The 20,237-nt window shown below is 45.2% G+C and overlaps 1 protein-coding gene across 2 annotated transcripts in view; it reads right to left on the reverse strand.

Moving 5' to 3' along the window:
* The window catches only part of LOC140389253 (membrane-spanning 4-domains subfamily A member 8-like), a 35,379-nt gene extending 15,608 nt beyond the window's left edge, over positions 1–19,771 (reverse strand). The window contains exons 1-3 of one of the 2 annotated variants that reach the window (XM_072473432.1): positions 19,694–19,771; positions 13,092–13,289; positions 562–681 (exon numbers count right to left, since the gene is read on the reverse strand). In XM_072473432.1, the coding sequence (XP_072329533.1) occupies positions 562–681; positions 13,092–13,274 (303 nt within the window). In that variant the 5' untranslated portion in view covers positions 13,275–13,289; positions 19,694–19,771. Of the gene's footprint in view, positions 1–561; positions 682–13,091; positions 13,290–19,210; positions 19,273–19,693 lie in introns of those variants that run through there. The other variant, XM_072473431.1, reaches the window with a different exon arrangement.
* Between the last annotated feature and the right edge of the window lie 466 nt (positions 19,772–20,237).

Here is a 20,237-nt window from a genome sequence, read left to right on the forward strand (position 1 = left end):
TGTATTGTCACTGGACTAATAATTCAGAGAGCCAGGACAATCCTTCAGGTTCAAATCCCACCACAGCAGGGGGTGAAATTTGAAGTCTGGAACCACAAGTCTACGAATGACCATAAAACCATTGTCGATTGTCGTAGAAACCCATCTGGTTCACTAAAGGTCTTAAGGGAAGGATCTGTCATCCTTACCTAGTCTGGTAGATGTGATCCAGATCCACAGCAATGTGGTTGACTCTTAAATACCTTCTGGCATGGCCCAGCAAGCCATTCAGTTGAAGGAAATTAGAAATGGGCAATAATGCCATGAATGAATAACAAAAAAACCTTCCTCTGTTTCCTATCACATTTAATCATCTTTAATCACCAGGCAGCAGTTGAAAGAACCCCTCAACTTTCCGCATCACCCTGACTTGGAAATAGATTCCTTCATTGTTGTTGGTCAAAATCTCAGAACACTCATAAAGTTGTCAATGTGCTATCGCTGCCTGATGGACCTCATGAACGGCGGCTAGATTTAGAAAACTCAAACATTTTACATTCTTCTTTCATCAGTAATACTTACTAGGATCCCAGTCCACCAAGGTGTCCCTGCAACAGCCGAAAAGCTGCAAATTGGACCGCCCAAAGTGATTTGTATAATTCCAATGATTATGGCGATTGTACCCGTCACAATCTGCGTTATCTGCAAGCATCAGAAAACTATGTTAAAATGCAAATAGAACCTTTTGGCAGTAGTTTTAACATCATGTTCACGATGTGAAATTGACACTGCAGATCACCCACTCTTTCCATAGAAAGAGCCTGATTTTCACCTCCACTGAGTGGAATTTATCCGATGAGTTCACAACTTGGAACAATATACCTTTTATTGTCACAAGTATGAAGTTACTGTGAAAAGCCCCTAGTCGCCACATTCTGGCACCTGTTAGGGTAAGCTGGTACAGGAATTGAACCTGCGCTGCTGGCCTTAGTTCTGCATCACAGGCCAGCTGTCTAGCTCACTGAGTTAAAACCAGCCCTATACAATGGTAATTTTCAGGAATTAGTGTAGAAAAAAGAAACAGAGAAAGCAGAATCTTTCACAGAATCCACTCTTCTTTCTAATTAACTCATTGATTTAATGTCAATGTTGAGGCACAACCAGAAGTAACTTTATGGGTTGACTTTGAAACTCATCTTTTGAAAGAAGGGTGACTATTATTCCTTGCCACTGCGGCAGATCATTGTCTATGTGGTGTGTGTCATGTAAGTTCTGGTGGGGATGAGAGTACGTCAGTGACTGAACCCGTCTGATTCTCCATCCATCGATATTAATACAAGGATAATCTAATGGGGACTGGGCAGAATGTGCAGTTTCTTTCATTACATTTTCCTGATAATGCTCAATGCACAGGTAGGAATGAGGATAAGATTCCCCCCTGAATTTTGTTGCGGAATCAGGAAACACAGCAACAGAAGGAGGCCGTTCAGCCCTCACGACTGTGCCAGCCCCTTGCAAGATCTCGGACAGAATTGAACCAAAACATTTCCTGGCGTCATTTTAGGTGGGTTTCTCAGCCGCTCTGTGGGTGAGATCCACACCGCTATTCACCACACTTCGGGCCTGATTCTCCATTTCAGAGACTTATGGCGGAATTCTCCTTTCCTGAGACAAGTGTTGACACTGGGACAGGGTTAGTTCTCCGACAGTAAAACTGGCGCTGCACATGGCTCGATTAAGCTAGGGGGCTCGCGGAACCAGCGCCACATGCAACACGATCGATTCCGATCAGATACGGTGCGGGATTCACCAGGTTTGGGATTGACACTCAGGAGGCTGACAAGCTGCAGCCGCATATACACACTGCACTCACCACACATTCATACCGACCAACAAGATGGCACTGGTTGCGCTGGCGCGCGCCCATCCCGTTTATGGGTCGGCTGGGGCCAGAGGGCACCAAGGGGAGGCAGACGGAGGGAGGGACCCACACAGCCTGGTGGCCCTAAGTTCACAGTGGGCAGTCAGCAGTGTGCGTAGCTGCATGGCTGCCTTATAGGCTGCAGCAATGGTGTTCCGTGCCTGTCCACCCCAACCCCACAGCCCACCACCTGGCCACCCCCCACTACTCCCCGAGGCCCTGATGGAAGCCCCCGGCCAGCTGCACACCTGTCAGCACACTATGGCGATGTTAGACTTTCTGTACCCGCCCCTCTCTCTCATTCAGCAGCCACAGCGACTGATTCACGATTTCTGAACCCACAAGTGAACCTAACCATCAGGAACTCCCCCTGGTGGAGGCAGAGAATTGCAGAGGCCTCGGAGAATATTAGCACTGTTGCTTCACAGGCCAAGGATCCGGGTTCGATTCCTGGCTTGGGTCCCTGTCATAGAACATAGAACATAGAATGATACAGCGCAGTACAGGCCCTTCGGTCCACGATGTTGCACCGAAACAAAAGCCATCTAACCTACACTATGCCATTATCATCCATATGCTTATCCAATAAACTTTTAAATGCCCTCAATATTGGCGAGTTCACTACTGTTGCAGGTAGGGCATTCCACGGCCTCACCACTCTTTGCATAAAGAACCTACCTCTGACCTCTGTCCTATATCTATTACCCCTCAGTTTAAAGCTATGTCCCCTCGTGCCAGCCATTTCCATCCGCGGGAGAAGGCTCTCACTGTCCACCCTATCTAACCCCCTGATCATTTTGTATGCCTCTATTCAGTCTCCTCTGAACCTTCTTCTCTCCAACGAAAACAACCTCAAGTCCATCAGCCTTTCCTCATAAGATTTTCCCTCCATACCAGGCAACATCCTGGTAAATCTCCTTTGCACCCGCTCCAAAGCCTCCACGTCCTTCCTATAATGCGGTGACCAGAACTGTACGCAATACTCCAAATGCGGTCGTACCAGAGTTTTGTACAGCTGCAACATGACCTCCTGACTCCGGAACTCAATCCCTCTACCAATAAAGGCCAACACTCCATAGGCCTTCTTCACAACCCTACCAACCTGGGTGGCAACTTTCAGGGATCTATGTACATGGACACCTAGATCCCTCTGCTCATCCACACTTCCAAGAACTTTACCATTAGCCAAATATTCCGCATTCCTGTTATTCCTTCCAAAGTGAATCACCTCACACTTCTCTACATTAAACTCCATTTGCCACCTCTCAGCCCAGCTCTGCAGCTTATCTATGTCCCTCTGTAACCTGCTACATCCTTCCACACTGTCGACAACACCACCGACTTTAGTGTCGTCTGCACATTTACTCACCCACCCTTCTGCGCCTTCCTCTAGGTCATTGATAAAAATGACAAACAGCAACGGCCCCAGAACAGATCCTTGTGGTACGCCACTTGTAACTGAACTCCATTCTGAACATTTCCCATCAACCACCACCCTCTGTCTTCTTTCAGCTAGCCAATTTCTGATCCACGTCTCTAAATCACCCTCAATCCCCAGCCTCCGTATTTTCTGCAATAGCCTACCGTGGGGAACCTTATCAAACGCTTTACTGAAATCCATATACACCACATCAACTGCTCTACCCTCGTCTACGTGTTCAGTCACCTTCTCAAAGAACTCGATAAGGTTTGTGAGGCATGACCTACCCTTTACAAAGCCATGCTGACTATCCCTGATCATATTATTCCTATCTAGATGATTATAAATCTTGTCTCTTATAATCCCCTCCAAGACTTTACCCACTACAGACGTGAGGCTCACCGGTCTATAGTTGCCGGGGTTGTCTCTGCTCCCCTTTTTGAACAAAGGGACCACATTTGCGATCCTCCAGTCCTCTGGCACTATTCCTGTAGCCAATGATGACATAAAAATCAAAGCCAAAGGTCCAGCAATCTCTTCCCTGGCCTCCCAGAGAATCCTAGGATAAATCCCATCAGGCCCCGGGGACTTATCTATTTTCAGCCTGTCCAGAATTGCCAACACCTCTTCCCTACGTAGATCAATACCATTTGTTCTAATAGCCTGGGTCTCAGCATTCTCCTCCACAACATTATCTTTTTCCTGAGTGAATACTGACGAAAAATATTCATTTAGTATCTCGCCTATCTCTTCAGACTCCACACACAACTTCCCATCCCTGTCCTTGACTGGTCCTACTCTTACCCTAGTCATTTGCTTATTCCTGACATATCTATAGAAAGCTTTTGTGTTTTCCTTGATCCTACCTGCCAAATAATTCTCATGTCCCCTCCTTGCTCGTCTTAGCTCTCTCTTTAGATCCTTCCTCGCTACCTTGTAACTATCCATCGCCCCAACTGAAACTTCACACCTCATCTTCACATAGGCCTCCTTCTTCCTCTTAACAAGAGATTCCACTTCTTTGGTAAACCACGGTTCCCTCGCTCTACGCCTTCCTCCCTACCTGACCGGTACGTACTTATCAAGAACACGCAGTAGCTGATCCTTGAACAAGCTCCACTTATCCAGTGTGCCCAACACTTGCAGCCTACTTCTCCAACCTATCCCCCCCAGGTCACGTCTAATGGGATCATAATTGCCCTTCCCCCAGCTATAACTCTTGCCCTGCGGTGTATACTTATCCCTTTCCATCACTAACGTAAACGTCACCGAATTGTGGTCACTGTCCCCAAAGTGCTCTCCTACCTCCAAATCCAACACCTGTCCTGGTTCATTACCCAAAACCAAATCCAACGTGGCCTCGCCCCTTGTTGGCCTGTCAACATATTGTGTCAGGAAACCCTCCTGCACACACTGTACAAAAAACGACCCATCTAATGTACTCGAACTATATCTTTTCCAGTCAATATTTGGAAAGTTAAAGTCTCCCATAATAACTACCCTGTTACTTTCGCTCTTATCCAGGATCATCCTCGCCATCCTTTCCTCTACATCCCTAGAACTATTTGGAGGCCTATAGAATACTCCCAACTGGGTGACCTCTCCTTTCCTGTTTCTAACCTCAGCCCATACTACCTCGGAAGATGAGTCCCCATCTAGCATCCTCTCCGCCACCGTAATACTGCCCTTGACTAGCAGCGCCACACCTCCCCTTCTTTTGCCTCCTTCTCTGAGCTTACTAAAACACCTAAACCCCGGAACCTGCAACATCCATTCCTGTACCTGCTCTATCCATGTCTCCGAAATGGCCACAACATCGAAGTCCCAGGTACCAACCCATGCTGCCAGTTCCCCTACCTTATTTCGTATACTCCTGGCATTGAAGTAGACACACTTCAAACCACCTACCTGAACACTGGCCCCCTCCTGCAACGTCAAATCTGTGCTCCTGACCTCTATACTCTCATTCTCCCGTACCCTAAAACTACAATCCAGGTTGCCATGCCCCTGCTGCATTAGTTCAAACCCCCCCAAAGAGCACTAACAAATCTCTCCCCCAGGATATTTGTGCCCCTCAGGTTCAGATGTAGACCATCCTGCCTGTAGAGGTCCCACCTTCCCCAGAAAGAGCCCCAGTTATCCAGAAATCTGAATCCCTCCCGCCTGCACCATCCCTGTAGCCACGTGTTTAATTGCTCTCTCTCCCTATTCCTCATCTCATTATCACGTGGCACGGGCAACAACCCAGAGATAACAACTCTGTTTGTTCTAGTTCTGAGCTTCCATCCTAGCTCCCTGAAAGTCTGCCTGACATCCTTGTCCCCTTTCCTACCTATGTCGTTAGTGCCAATGTGGACCACGACTTGGGGCTGCTCCCCCTCCCCCTTAAGGACCCGGAAAACACGATCCGAGCCATCACATACCCTTGCACCTGAGAGGCAACATACCAAACGCGAGTCTCTCACGCTCCCACAAAATCTCCTATCTGTGCCCCTGACTATCGAGTCCCCAATTACTAATGCTCTGCTCCTCTCCCCCCTTCCCTTCTGAGCAACAGGGACAGACTCCGTGCCAGAGGCCCATACCCCATGGCTTACCCCTAGTAAGTCGTCCCCCCCACAAGTATCCAAAGCGGTATACTTGTTTCTCAGGGGAACGACCGCAGGGGATCCCTGCAGTGACTGTCTGTGTGGAGTCTGCACGTTCTCCCCGTGTCTGCGTGAGTTTCCTCCGGTTTCCTCCCAGAAGTCCCGAAAGACATGCTTGTTAGGTGAATTGGACATTCTGAATTCTCCCTCTGTGTTCCCGAACAGGCGCCGAAGTGTGGCGACTAGGGGCTTTTCACGTAACTTCATTGCAGTGTTAATGTAAGCCTACTTGTGACACTAATAAAGATTATTATTATTATTATTATCAGCAATCCACTCCCCACCCACAGCCACTCCAGCCAACAAAATGTAACCCAAAGAGCGGCACCCCGTTGCGCCGATGCGGAATTCCACAGCCTGCTGGATGCCGTGGAAGAAAGGCAGGCACTCTGTTCCCGAGGGTGGTTATGAAAATCCAGTAAATTCATGGTAATCATTGTGGTGTTCTTTGTGATTCTGTTAACAGGATGGATGTTGTAGTGTCACACAGACCACAGAAGCTAAGTTCATTAACAAAGCTAACTTTTATTTACACTGCTTATTGAAGCTTGATCACTTACTCTTATAGTAAACAATAATCTTGATATCTACAATCTACTCTCGACTAACACTAGTCTCTACACTCTATCTATAACTGTACACTGCACTCTCTTACTGCTCCTCTCCAGCCTTCTCCAGCCTTCTTCCAGATGCCCTTGAGTCAGTGCATTGTATAGTTCTGCATCCAGCTCCATAGAGTAGTTAATTATGATATGACATTAACCCTTTGTCTTTGAACATCTTTGTTTTCTGAACATTTCACATAATATCACATCCCCCTTTCTTTGAGAGAAATGTTTGAAATTCTTTCTAACTTTTTTTACATACATTAACGAGAATGAGTTCATACAGTTGCTGCATAATGTTATATCACATATCACAATTGCAATTACAGAGTTGCAGTCTTCCGTGTTTTACATGTTCAGTCGATTAGGTGGTTTTCTTGTCCTTTCTGACCTTCTCAATGCGCTTGCAGTGTCTTTGGAATTGTCTGTTGTGTGTTCCTTATGTCTATTTGATAACAACGCTGTTGATAAGTCAATGTTACAAAACATGGTGTTTGGGTTTTTATAGTTGGCTCTGGAAACTGCAGCAAATTCTTTACTTTGAACAATGCTCGTCAATTTCTACAAAACATCAGTCCAGCCACAGTTTGTACCACATATGATCGTGGTGCAACCTCATTAAACACCGTTGCAATGTCCAACCAACGACCATCTGGATTTTGTATCCTGACGACATCTCCTTCTTTCAGTGGCAGTAATTGTTTTGCATGCCTGTCATAGTCTGCTTTTTGCTTGCAATGCTGTTGCTTTATTTTTCATGTATTAACTGCTCATCCATGTTTGGAATTGTTATGGCAGGCAGACGACAAAGGAATAGCTCTGTAGCGTAACAGCGCTGGCGAAAAATCCTTTTTAATCAGCGAGTGCATTTTTGCACAGTTGTTTGACTATTCCAACTCCTTTCCCGGCTTTCCCATTGGATTGGGGATATAATTGACTAGAGGTGACATGTTGGAAGTTGCATCCTTCTGCAAATGACAACCATTCCCAACTACTGAAACAGGGTCCATTATCCGTCACGACTTTTAATGGAATTCCATTTCGAGCAAACACAGGCTTTGCCGCTCTTATGACTGAGTGAGCAGCCAAATCTGACAACTTTATGACTTCAGGATAATTGGAATAGTAATCAATGATTATTAAACAAATCATTCTCTCTGAAATAGAACAGGTCAACCTTTGACCATGGGTTTGTGACTATCTCACTTGCAACAAAGGTTTCTTACACTGGGATTGTTGATGTGTTTGACAGACACAACACTCTTGCCAACATCGCTATTGATGCCCGACCAGTACACTGACTCTCTGGCACGTCTGCGACACTTCTCTATTCCTTGATGCACTTTTCCAGAATACTTCTTCGTAGACAGGACGGTATTACAATTCTGCCTCTTTTCAACAGGAATCCATTTATAAGAGTCGGGTCATCCTTGACACTTCGAAAACTGTTGCAACTGCCGTTAGTCCATCCTTCTGTTAGGTTTTTGATCACCCGTTGAGGAATTGTGTCTTTTTCAGTTTCACCCCGTATTAAACTTAGCTTTGCATCAGCCACAGGTACCATGTCTGCCACAAATGTGGCAAGTGCTTCCACATTGAGTACTACTTCCGATGCTTTCTCATCATTGTAACTCGTAGCTCTTGACAATGCACCTGCTACAACTAGTTCTTTGCCCGGGGTATAGACTAAAGTGAAGTTGTATCTATGTAGTTCCATCATCATACGCTGAAGTCTCAATAACATGTCATTGAGAACTTTCTTTATTATTGTACCTAGTAGCTAGTTTCATTGGTCTTAATCTCCTACTGCACTATCTCATTTCGCTTATCCTCACCCATCCTATTTTGGTTTATTTTCATCCTTCAGTACTTATGCTCATGTCTTCTTTATTTGCCTGATAATTCTTGTGATTTTGATTGTTGATTGTGGTGAGGGATGTTGGTGTCAGTGTCACTGTTATGTACTCCTAATTCAGGTGAGGCACCAGTCAGATGCAAAGTGAAGGACTCTCTTCATTACCTGGATAACCTTCCCTAATCCCAAAATCTTAAGAGCTCGCTCTAATGTGGCAGCGTAACATTTTTCCAATTTCCACGCCGGTTAACCAGTGTCCTCTCTGATAAGAATTCCATATTGGTTCAGGACGGATTTATTATATAGGCCACCTGAACACTGTACCCTCACAGTTAACTTTCCATGATCTCTCCTTTCTTCTTGCACCTTCTCTTTTACCTTGAGGGAAAAGGCTTCAGAATTACCAGCAGGAAGGACCCTTGAGCTTTTGGGAGTTCGATTCAGTTGAGTGATTTAACGCTTTCCAATTCATATGTGTCAATTACATATATGGGCGGCATGGTATCACAGTTGTTAGCACAGTTGCTTCACAGCACCAGGGTCCCAGGTTCGATTCCCGGCTTGGGTCACTGTCTGTGCGGAGTCTGCACGTTTTCCCCGTGTCTGTGTGGGTTTCCTCCGGGTGCTCCGGTTTCCTCCCACAGTCCCAAAAGACGTGCTGTTAGGTGAATAGGGCATTCTGATTTCTCCCTCTGTGTGCCCGAACAGGCACCGGAATGTGGCCACTAGGGGATTGTAACTTCATTGAAGTGTGAATGTAAGCCTACTTGTGACAATAAAGGTTATTATTATTATGTTGACCAGAGGATGATGATCTGTTTCCACAATGAAGTGCGGCAGGCCATACACATAGTAATGGAACTTGTTTACGGCGCGTTAACAGACCTAGGCATTCTTTCTTCATCTGTGCATTTCTCTGCTCTGTCGGAGTCAGCACGAGATGCATACGCATCCCATCCATAGATTATGTTCTCCTTTTTGTAACAAAACTGACTGGCATCCGTTGATATTTTTGTTTCCTTCGTGGAATCAAAAAATGCTAAGACCGGAGCTGTAGTTAGTGACTATTTCTTGCCACTTTCAGTCACCATGTCTTGCCACTCAGCTGCGTGCTGAGTTGTCCACAGAAATTCAACCTTCTTTTTAATCAGATTTCTTAAAGCTGTTGTTCTGCTGGACTGATTGGGAATAAATTTGCCCATAAAATTAACTACGGCCAGCATCCGTAGAATTGCCTCTTATCCGTCGGTATTGGCATCTGACCAATGGCATGAATTTTAGCCTGATCTTTTTTGATATGACATCATGAATTTTAGCCTGATCTTTTTTGATATGGCATCATGAATTTTAGCCTGATCTTTTTTGATATGACATCATGAATTTTAGCCTGATCTTTTTTGATATGACATCTCCAAGAAATGTTAGTTTCTGGATGCCAAATGGCACTTTTCTCTGTTCAGCTTCAAACCATAGGAATTAACTCTTGTTACGGCTTTCGTAAGCCTCTCACAGTGTTCTTCCGGACACTGGACCATATAATCACATCATCTACATATACACGAACACCTGGTCTTCCTTCAATGATTGTCTCCATCGCACGGTGCAAGATCTCTGAAGCTGATATTATGCCGAAGGTAATCGGTTAAAACAATATCGGCCAAAGGGAGTGTTAAAGGTACACAATTTAGCTTCTGCTATCCAGACATGGTTGCCAGAATCCCTCGGAAGGGTCCAATTTCGTGAAATACTTGGCATGCGCCATTTCTGCTGTTATCTCTTCTCTGTTAGGTATGGGATAGTGTTCTCTTCTTATGTTATTATTTAAATCTTTCAGATCGATACATACTCTTAAGTCCCCATTTGATTTACGCACACACACCATCGAGCTTATCCAGTCTGTCGGCTCAGTCACCTTCGATATGATATCGCATTGTTGCATTCTATCTAACTCGTCCTTCAGACGGTCCCTTAATAGCGCTGGCACTCTTCTGGGCGCACGTATCACTGGCTTAGCATCATTTTTGTGTTTAATACTTTACATGAATGGTAAGGTGCCCATTCCACTAAAGACAGGCTTGAAGTTGCTCAATATTTCCTCAATTCTATCATTGAGTGAGCCATTAACATTTCTGGCTGTGTGCAATCTTTGTACCAAATTCAATTTTATGCATGCATCTACCCCAATTAGTGGTGACTTTGTATCATCCATAATTTCAAATTCCAATGGCATACAGATATCACCATTCTGTACCGTGAGGTAGCAGGAACCTTTGGTCACTATTGCACTCCCGTTGTAGTCTGTCAACCTACAAGTTGATTTTTAAATTCTTGGAATCTTGTTCACTTGTTTTAGATCTGCCTTTGTGATTAAATTTGCATGTGCACCCGTATCCAGCTTGAATGGAACAGCAGACCCATTAATATTAAGTGTTACAATCCAATCTATAATTAAATCAGGGAGTTGAAATATTGTTCCATCTTCAGTGTCCAGTGCATTAACTCCGGTTATCGTTTCTATCATGAAGTTATCCTGCAGAGAAAACTGGTCTGGAAGGGCTGTTTTAGCACAGGGCTAAATCGCTAGCTTTGAAAGCAGCACGGTTCAATTCCCGTACCAGCCTCCCCGAATAGGTGCCGGAATGTGGCGACTCGGGGCTTTTCACAGTAACTTCATTTGAAGCCTACTTGTGACAATAAGTGATTTTCATTTCATTTGAAGTTAACATTTTTTCTTCAGGTCCTGCATTTTGAATACTCTGCACCTTTTTACATCTATGGAACTAATTTTTTGAGTTGTTTGCTGGTATCGCTGAAGTAAACGGGATTCTGAGGCAAAATGATTGAAGGGGCAGCACGGTAGCATTGTGGATAGCACAATTGCTTCACAGCTCCACGGTCCCAGGTTCGATTCCTGGCTTGGGTCACTGTCTGTGCGGAGTCTGCACGTCCTCCCCGTGTGTGCGTGGGTTTCCTCCGGGTGCTCCGGTTTCCTCCCACAGCCCAAAGATGTGCAGGTTAGGTGGATTGGCCATGATAAATTGTCCTTAGTGTCCAAAATTGCCCTTAGTGTTGGGTGGCGTTACTGGGTTATGGGGATAGGGTGGAGGTGTTGGCTTCGGTAGGGTGCTCTTTCCAAGAGCCGGTGCAGACCCGATGGGCCGAATGGCCTCCTTCTGCCCTGTAAATTCTATGAAACTTGCTGCATCGCGAGTATTTTGTTCCATTCGCAGGACAATTTTTTCTGTAGTGGGCGTGGCCACAGCGTGTGCACGTCAATCATTTTCAAAATGGCCACCATCAGTGCCGTGCTGTCCTCTGAACTGTGCCACAGAGTTAATGGCGCCGGCCACGTTTCCCGAGTTTGCGCTTTTTTCTTTAGCCCTGAACTCTGCATATTCGTTTGTGGCGTGCTCACTGGCCTTGCAAAGGTTTATGGCTCCTTCTAACGGCAAAATCAGTCTTCTTAGTAATCTTTCTCGCAATTGCTCATCATATATACCAAACACTATTTGATCCTGCAACATTGAATCCGCAATGGAGGAAAAATTAGAGGACTGCGCTCTCAGTCTTAAATCAGCTATAAACAAATCTATCGATTCTCCTTTTCACTGCAGCCTTTTGCTGAACATGTAGCGCTCGTATGTTTCATTCACCTGCACTTTGCAATGAACATCGAATTTTTCAATGCCACGTTCAAATTTTTTCTTATCCCCACTGTCGATGATTTCAAAGGAATTAAATAATTCTAATGCCTGCGGTCCAGCCAAATTGAGGAGGAGCGTGATTTTTTTGATGATCAGGAGCTGATTCTAACGAGGAGGCAGATAAAAATCTTTCAGATTGCTGTTTGAAATTTTTCCAGTTTAGATTTAGTTGACCGGTCGTCCTGATGTGTTCTGGCTTTTTCAGAGCTTCCATTTTATGATCAGTCGCTTGGTGCTGTCTTTGAGATCTGTGTCCTGTATAGATTTTTATTCTTTTCTTCTTGGAAGCTAACCTCACTTTCTAAACTCCACTGCTTACTTTTAGGAACATACTCCTGGTACCATGTGATATTCTTTGCGATTCTGTTATCAGGATGGATGTTGTAGTGTTCACAAAGACCACAGAAGCTAAGCTCATTAACACAGCTAACTTTTATGTACACTACTTATTATTGCGCGACCACTTACTCCTATAGTAAACAATAATCTAGTAATCTACAATCTACGCTCTGCTAACACTAGTCTCTATACTCTAACTACAACTGTACTGTACACTCTCTCACTACTCCTATACTTTCCTCTCAGTCTTCTCCAGCCTTCTCCCAGAAGCACGTGAATCAGATCTTTATATAGTTCTGCATTAACACCATCTCGTGGTTAATTATATCACAATCATTACTGTTCCCAGATATATTTAATTGGATTTTAATTCCTCAATGACCATAGTGGGATTTCATCTCCTGCTTCTAGACCTTTAATCCAGGCCATTGGATTACAAATATTGTAACATAATCATTTTCTTCCCCATTGAGTAATCTCCTGCAGTTTTATCAAACCCAAAGCTCTGTCAGCCACATCAATACCATTTTATATTGCTACATTAACCCTTTTGTTTTTGTTCTGATCCGCATTGCGATGAAATATGAACAATTTTTCCCACATTTGAGAAGTGCACTTACACCCAGGGCTTTGAGTTTTCCTTTCAGCATCTCCTGGACACCAGAATTATTCTGATTGACCACTGCAGCTATGGGTTGGATCTGAGGACCGTTTTCCACGTATTGCACCAACTGTGGGCCGCTGGCCGGTGGGAGTTGGTTTGGTGCAAAGACATTTCCACCATTCTTCACCATGTCAGCCATTTCCACCGCAACTGTCTGAAAGTTAGAGTAGAGTAAATCAGTCTTTTCCGATTTGTAAACCAATCTTCATTTCCATATCTCAACTTGCCTTTGTTAAGTACGACACAATTCTCAGTGAAATACAGTGATACAGAAGCAGAAGTATTTTGATTTATTTGGAAAAATGAGGTCCAAGCAAAAGTTTCTGTTAGCCTCTGGATTACAACAATGGCGGATGCGACTGTGAGATGCGACTGCCCACGCAAAAGAAATCTTAGCAACATTCTTCCCGTACAAACATCAAAGGTATTGCCAGTGGGGCAGTGGAAGGGAAAACATTTAGTTGTTGCTGAAAAGGGCAACATATTAACAAAACTGTTCATTTTCTATCATCTGGACAAGGTAAACAATGTTAAAGTAAACAACAATTTACGCTGCATGGGAGGAGTGTGCTGATTAGTTGGCAAGTGAACTCTGATTGGTAGAAGCATTGACAATTTCAAAGTTTGTGGAGACAAATAGTATTCTGGCTTATTAATCAGAGAATCATAGAATTTACAGTGTATTTGACCCACCGTGCCTCCGGCGCTTGGAAAGAGCACCTACTTAAGCACACATCTTCACCCTAACCCCGTAACCCAGTAGCCACACCTAACATAGAAACATAGCATTTACAGTGCTGAAGTAGGCCATTCGGCCCATCGAGTCTGCACCGGCTCTTGGAATGAGCACCCTACCTAGGCCCACACCTCTATCCTGTCCCCGTAACCCAGTAACCCCACCCCACCTAACCTTTTTGGACACCAAGGGGCAATTTAGCATGGCCAATCCACCTAACCTGCACATCTTTGGACTGTGCAAGGAAACCGGAGCACCCGGAGGAAACCCACGCAGAGACACGGGGAGAACGTGCAAACGCCGCACAGACAGTGACCCAAGGCGGGAATCGAACCTGGGACCCAGGATCTGTGAAGCAACGGTGCTAACCACTGTGTTACCGTACCGCCCCATGCTACCAAACCGTAGGGGCACAGTACAAGAACAAGACACCAGTTAGACATAGAATAGTGTGTGTAGTTCTGGGTGCCATGCTACAGAAAGATTGTGAATGCATGGGAGAGAGTGTAGAGGAGGTGTACAAGAATGGTTCTAGGGATGAGAAGCTTTTAGTATGCGGATAGATTGGAGAGGCTGGGACTGTTCTCCTTCGAGAGAAAAAAGCCAAGAGGAGATTTGATGGAGATGTTCAAAATCATGAGGAGGCTGGACGGAGTAGATAGGGAGAAGCTGGGCAGGATTCTCCGTCCCGCCACACCCATTTTCTGGATCAGCGCACCCCCGCCCAGCAGGCAGCCAATGGGTTTAACCACTGTGGGCACCCCTACGCCATTGGGCAATCCAAGGGTCTGAGTACGCTGCTGGCACAACAGAGGATCCCGTTGACGGAAAATCCAGCTGACTGCTCCTGCTCAGAAGAGGATCAAAAACAAGAGGCCACAGATTTAAGATGATTTGCAAAAAGAAGCAAGTATGACGTGATAAAAAGAAATTTCACACAGCTAGTGGTTTGGATGTGGAATGCATTGCCTGGAAGTGTGGTGGAGACAGTTTCAAGGCCAAGGTATTGTTCAGGAGAATTCAAGGGAAGGAGCAGCATTGAGGGAGAACTAGGGAATAGGGACAGTGGAGCTCTGAGGCAGAGCAGACAGGGAGAAGTTGCTGAACACAGCGGGTCTGGTGGCCTGAAGTGCATATGTTTTAATGCAAGAAGTATTACGGGTAAGGCAGATGAACTTAGAGCTTCGATTAGTACTTGGAACTATGATGTTGTTGCCATTACAGAGAGGGTTGACCTGTACATCAGGTTGAGGGAAGGGCAGGATTGGCAGCTAAACGTTCCAGGATTTAGATGTTTCAGGCGGGATAGAGGGGGATGTAAAAGGGGTGGCGGAGTTGCGCTACTGGTTAGGGAGAATATCACAGCTGTACTGCGGGAGGACACCTCAGAGGGCAGTGAGGCTATATGGGTAGAGATAAGGAATAAGAAGGGTGCAGTCGCAATGTTGGGGGTTTACTACAGGCCTCCCAACAGCCAGCGGGAGATAGAGGAGCAGATAGGTAGACAGATTTTGGAAAGGAGTAAAAACAACAGGGTTGTTGTGATGGGAGACTTCAACTTCCCCAATATTGACTGGGACTCACTTCGTGCCAGGGGCTTAGATGGGGCGGAGTTTGTAAGGAACATCCAGGAGGGCTTCTTAAAACAATATGTGGACAGCCCAACTAGGGAAGGGGCGGTACTGGACCTGGTATTGGGGAATGAGCCCGGCCAGGTGGTAGATGTTTCAGTAGGGGAGCATTTCGGGAACAGTGACCACAATTCAGTAAGTTTTAAAGTGCTGGTGGACAAGGATAAGAGTGGTCCTAGGATGAATGTGCTTAATTGGGTGAAGGCTAATTATAACAATATTAGGCGGGAACTGAAGAACCTAGATTGGGGGCGAATGTTTGAGGGCAAATCAACATCTGACATGTGGGAGGCTTTCAAGTGTCAGTTGAAAGGAATTCAGGACCGGCATGTTCCTGTGAGGAAGAAGGATAAATACGGCAATTTTCGGGAACCTTGAATAACGAGAGATATTGTAGGCCTCGTCAAAAAGAAAGGTTTTGTGAAGGGGAGGTCGTGTCTCACTAACTTGATAGAGTTTTCCGAGGAGGTCACTAAGATGATTGATGCAGGTAGGGCAGTGGGTGTTGTCTATATGGACTTCAGTAAGGCCTTTGACAAGGTCCCTCATGGTAGACTAGTACAAAAGGTGAAGTCACACGGGGTCAGGGGTGAGCTGGATACAGAACTGGTTAGGTCATAGAAGGCAGAGAGTAGCAATGGAAGGATGCTTTTCTAATTGGAGGGCTGTGACCAGTGGTGTTCCACAGAGATCAGTGCTGGGACCTTTGCTGTTGTAGTATATATAAATGATTTGGAGGAAAATGTAACTGGTCTGATTAGTAAGTTTGCAGGCGACACAAAGGTTGGTGAAATTGCGGATAGCGATGAGGACTGTCAGAGGATACAGCAGGATTTAGATTGTTTGGAGACTTGGGCGGAGAGATGGCAGATGGAGTTTAATCCGGACAAATGTGAGGTAATGCATTTTGGAAGGTCTAATGCAGGTAGGGAATATACAGTGAATGGTAGAACCCTCAAGAGTATTGAAAGTCAAAGAGATCTAGGAGTACAGGTCCACAGGTCACTGAAAGGGGCAACACAGGTGGAGAAGGTAGTCAAGAAGGCATACGGCATGCTTGCCTTCATTGGCCGGGGCATTAATTATAAGAATTGGCAAGTCATGTTGCAGCTGTTTAGAACCTTAGTTAGGCCACACTTGGAGTATAGTGTTCAATTCTGGTCGCCACACTACCAGAAGGATGTGGAGGCTTTAGAGAGGGTGCAGAAGAGATTTACCAGAATGTTGCCTGGTATGGAGGGCATTAGCTATGAGGAGCGGTTGAATAAACTCAGTTTGTTCTCACTGGAACGAAGGAGGATGAGGGGCGACCTGATAGAGGTCTACAAAATTATGAGGGGCATAGACAGAGTGGATAGTCAGAGGCTTTTCCCCGGGGTTGAGGGGTCAATTACTAGGGGGCATAGGTTTAAGGTGAGAGGGGCAAGGTTTTGAGTAGATGTACGAGGCAAGTTTTTTACGCAGAGGGTAGTGGGTGCCTGGAACTCGCTACTGGAGGAGGTGGTGGATGCAGGGACAATAGTGACATTTAAGGGGCATCTTGACAAATATATGAATAGGATGGGAATAGAGGGATACGGACCCAGGAAGTGTAGAAGATTGTAGTTTAGTCGGGCAGCATGGTCGGCACGGGCTTGGAGGGCCGAAGGGCCTGTTCCTGTGCTGTACATTTCTTTATTCTTTGTGCTTTGTTCTAGTGTGAGTGAAAGAGACAGCAGCAGTAACCAGAGCAAAACTGGGAAGATGGAATTCAAATGTAAATCAAAAGTCTGATGCCACTTTAATAGTCTGGGAATTGAGAGTTAAAACAATTGTGAACAGTTTGTTAAGCAGTCAAGATCATGAACTCCTGAAGAGGAGGTGTAAAAACTGCATACTGGATCCATTGTTAAAAGTGGATCGGAAGCTTTACTTGAAAGAGTAATTTGGAAAACCTGGACTGGAGTTGGGAATGCAAACCGCTGGCGCAATGCATTGTGGGCAAAGAAGATGTTAAATTGTGGTGTTTTATGGAGTGGTGCTTGGAACATTTCTTGTGACTGCCATCTAGGGGGGATTCTGAGGAGAAATCCATAGGCACGAACTTCGGTTCAGGGCAGACTGTTTTTGTGAACAGCCAATCTATGTCCTTAAAGGAACCTTGTTTCTGAAACTGATGCAGCTCATGATGTACTTTGTAATTGATGTTAATCTTAAAATCTCTGTGTTTTTGTTCAGCTAAGGGGGGGGGGGGGTTAAGGGGTAGAATACTCCAACCTTTCATGTTTAACAATTGTTTTTTCCCTGTGGTCCTGTGACTGCTCCTCCATGTTTTCTAAGGAAAATGTAAAAGACATAATCTTTTGACTAAGGGTTCTATTCTGGGATCTGCCCGTCCAGTTATAAAATCGACTGGGATTGTAACGCTGCTAACATGGAGAAAGCAGAAAACTACTGTTGACTCTTATGTGGCTGAGTTTCCGCTTGCTTTTCTGAGTATAGGGTGTGGGCAGATCTTTGGAATTCAATCTCTGCCTTCTCCTCAGGGTGGAGGTACAATCTCTAACCTTTTGAAAACAAATTTCCAATTAGGGGGCAATTTAGCGTGGCCAATTGACTTACGCTGCACATCTTTGGGTTGTGGAGGTGAGACACCAACTTAATGTCAAATTCCAATCCTGTTAGGTTAAGGTTTGCCCGATGATCAAACACAGTCAAATTAATAATTCTGGTTCTTTACTTATCACCAAATCATAGAATCATCGAATAGTTACAGCCCAGTAAGAGGCCATTTGGCCCATCTATAATAATAATAATAATATTTATCGTCACACATAGGCTTACATTAACACTGCAATGAAGTTACTGTGAAAATCCCCTAGTCGCCACATTCCAGTGCCTGTTCGGGTACACAGAGGGAGAATTCAGAATGTCCAATTCACCTAACAGGACGTCTTTTGGAATTTATGGGAGGAAACCGGAGCACCCGGAGGAAACCCACGCAGACACGGGGAGAACGTGCAGACTCCGCACAGACATTGACCCAAACTGGGTATCGAACCTGGAATCCTGGCGCAGTTATGGTCAAGGTTTGCCCGATGACCCCACACAATCAAATTAATAATGCCGGTTCTTTATTCATCACCAAATCATAGAATCATAGAATGGTTACAGCCCAGAAGGAGGCCATTTGGCCCATATATAATAATAATAATAATAGTTATCGTCACACGTAGGCTTACATTAAAACTGCAATGACGTTACTGTGAAAAGCCTCTCGTCACCACATTCTGGCGCCTGTTCGGGTACACGGAGGGAGAATTCAGAATGTCCAAATTACCTAACAGCACGTCTTTCGAGACTTGTGGGAGGAAACCGGAGCACCCGGACGGAAGCCACGCAGACATGGGGAGAATGTGCAGACCCCGCACAGACAGTGACCCAAGCCGGGAATCGAAACTGGTCCCTGGCGTTGTGAAGCAACAGTGCTAACCACTGTGCTACCGTACTGCCCCGCTGGTTACTTCTAGCTCTCTGCACGAGCAATTTGCCTCGTATTACTCTGCCTTTTCCCCCATAGCATTTAACATTTTCCTTTTCAGCGAATGATGCAACTCCCTTTTCTCGTTCCCTAGTAGGATTCAGACTCATCAGCAATGATGAAAACTTTCAAGAAATTCGGGGACCCATAAAGAACAGGATGAATTAGAGATATTCCATTAATCTTACCTTACTCTGGGAAGAGTCAGTTTCTCACTCAGATACGCTTCAACCAAAGCCAAGTGAGGTGAGTAACCCGAATGTAATTGCATTAGCTGTTAATGACGGATAGATCTCACAGTCTCCACCCCCTTTGATGGTGATTGATGCCCTGAGGCTCAGCTTTGTATTTAACATCTGTTCTTCACGTCAGCAATTTGGTGACTTTGGAAACTTGCGAAAATGACTTGGAAATATGTGGAATAAATGGCACAGAAACAGACCATGTGCCCCACTTCTCCGCCATGTTTCAACTCCATTCCCATCATTTCCCATGAATGATCCATTCGGCTGTCTTTAGGGAAGGCAGATAAAAATGGGGAAAAGGACATTTGAAAAGGCTTCAAAGGAACCTGCCCGAACAACATAACCTTAAAGGGAGAAACCCAACTGAAGCTCCCTCGATGTCCGGACACTGCCCCAACATACCATTCATTTACCTTCGAAACTCACCTCCCTTACAATGGGACCTTTAAACTTGTGGCGTAAAAGGAGGATTTGTCCTCCCTCACTCCGCTCCTTTTACACTTGAAAACTAGAGTCAGGAACGTGTTTGCTTCTTCGGTTACTCAGCCGGAGTCAGGAAGGTCGGGCGAGACGGGCGGCTTCCATTTTAAGTGCAGGTGAGTCGCAAAGGTGTTGCCGTATGCCGCTGATTGGCAATCCGAGAAATTAATTTTGAAAACGCCGATTGGATCCACATCCAACAATTATTTATGCAATGCTATTTTATATAAACATTTCTCATGATTTAGGAATTCACCCTGTATATAAAAAAAGGGATTGAGCAGATACAATGGGCGGGATCGATCGGTTGCATTGCACCTGAAAAGCAGCGTAGTGCATCGCGACCGGTGGAAGCCGGGAGATCCCACTTCCGTCTTGTGCGCGGGATGATTTTCTGGGAAATCTGCATATTAGAGCGAGACAGCCAGCCTCACTCCAATATGTGTGCCCACAATCTAACCAAGGTGTGGGATCGAACCCCTTCCCCTGG

The sequence above is a fragment of the Scyliorhinus torazame genome, chromosome 14 (assembly GCF_047496885.1).
Source record: "Scyliorhinus torazame isolate Kashiwa2021f chromosome 14, sScyTor2.1, whole genome shotgun sequence".
Taxonomy (NCBI): Eukaryota; Metazoa; Chordata; class Chondrichthyes; order Carcharhiniformes; family Scyliorhinidae; genus Scyliorhinus; species Scyliorhinus torazame.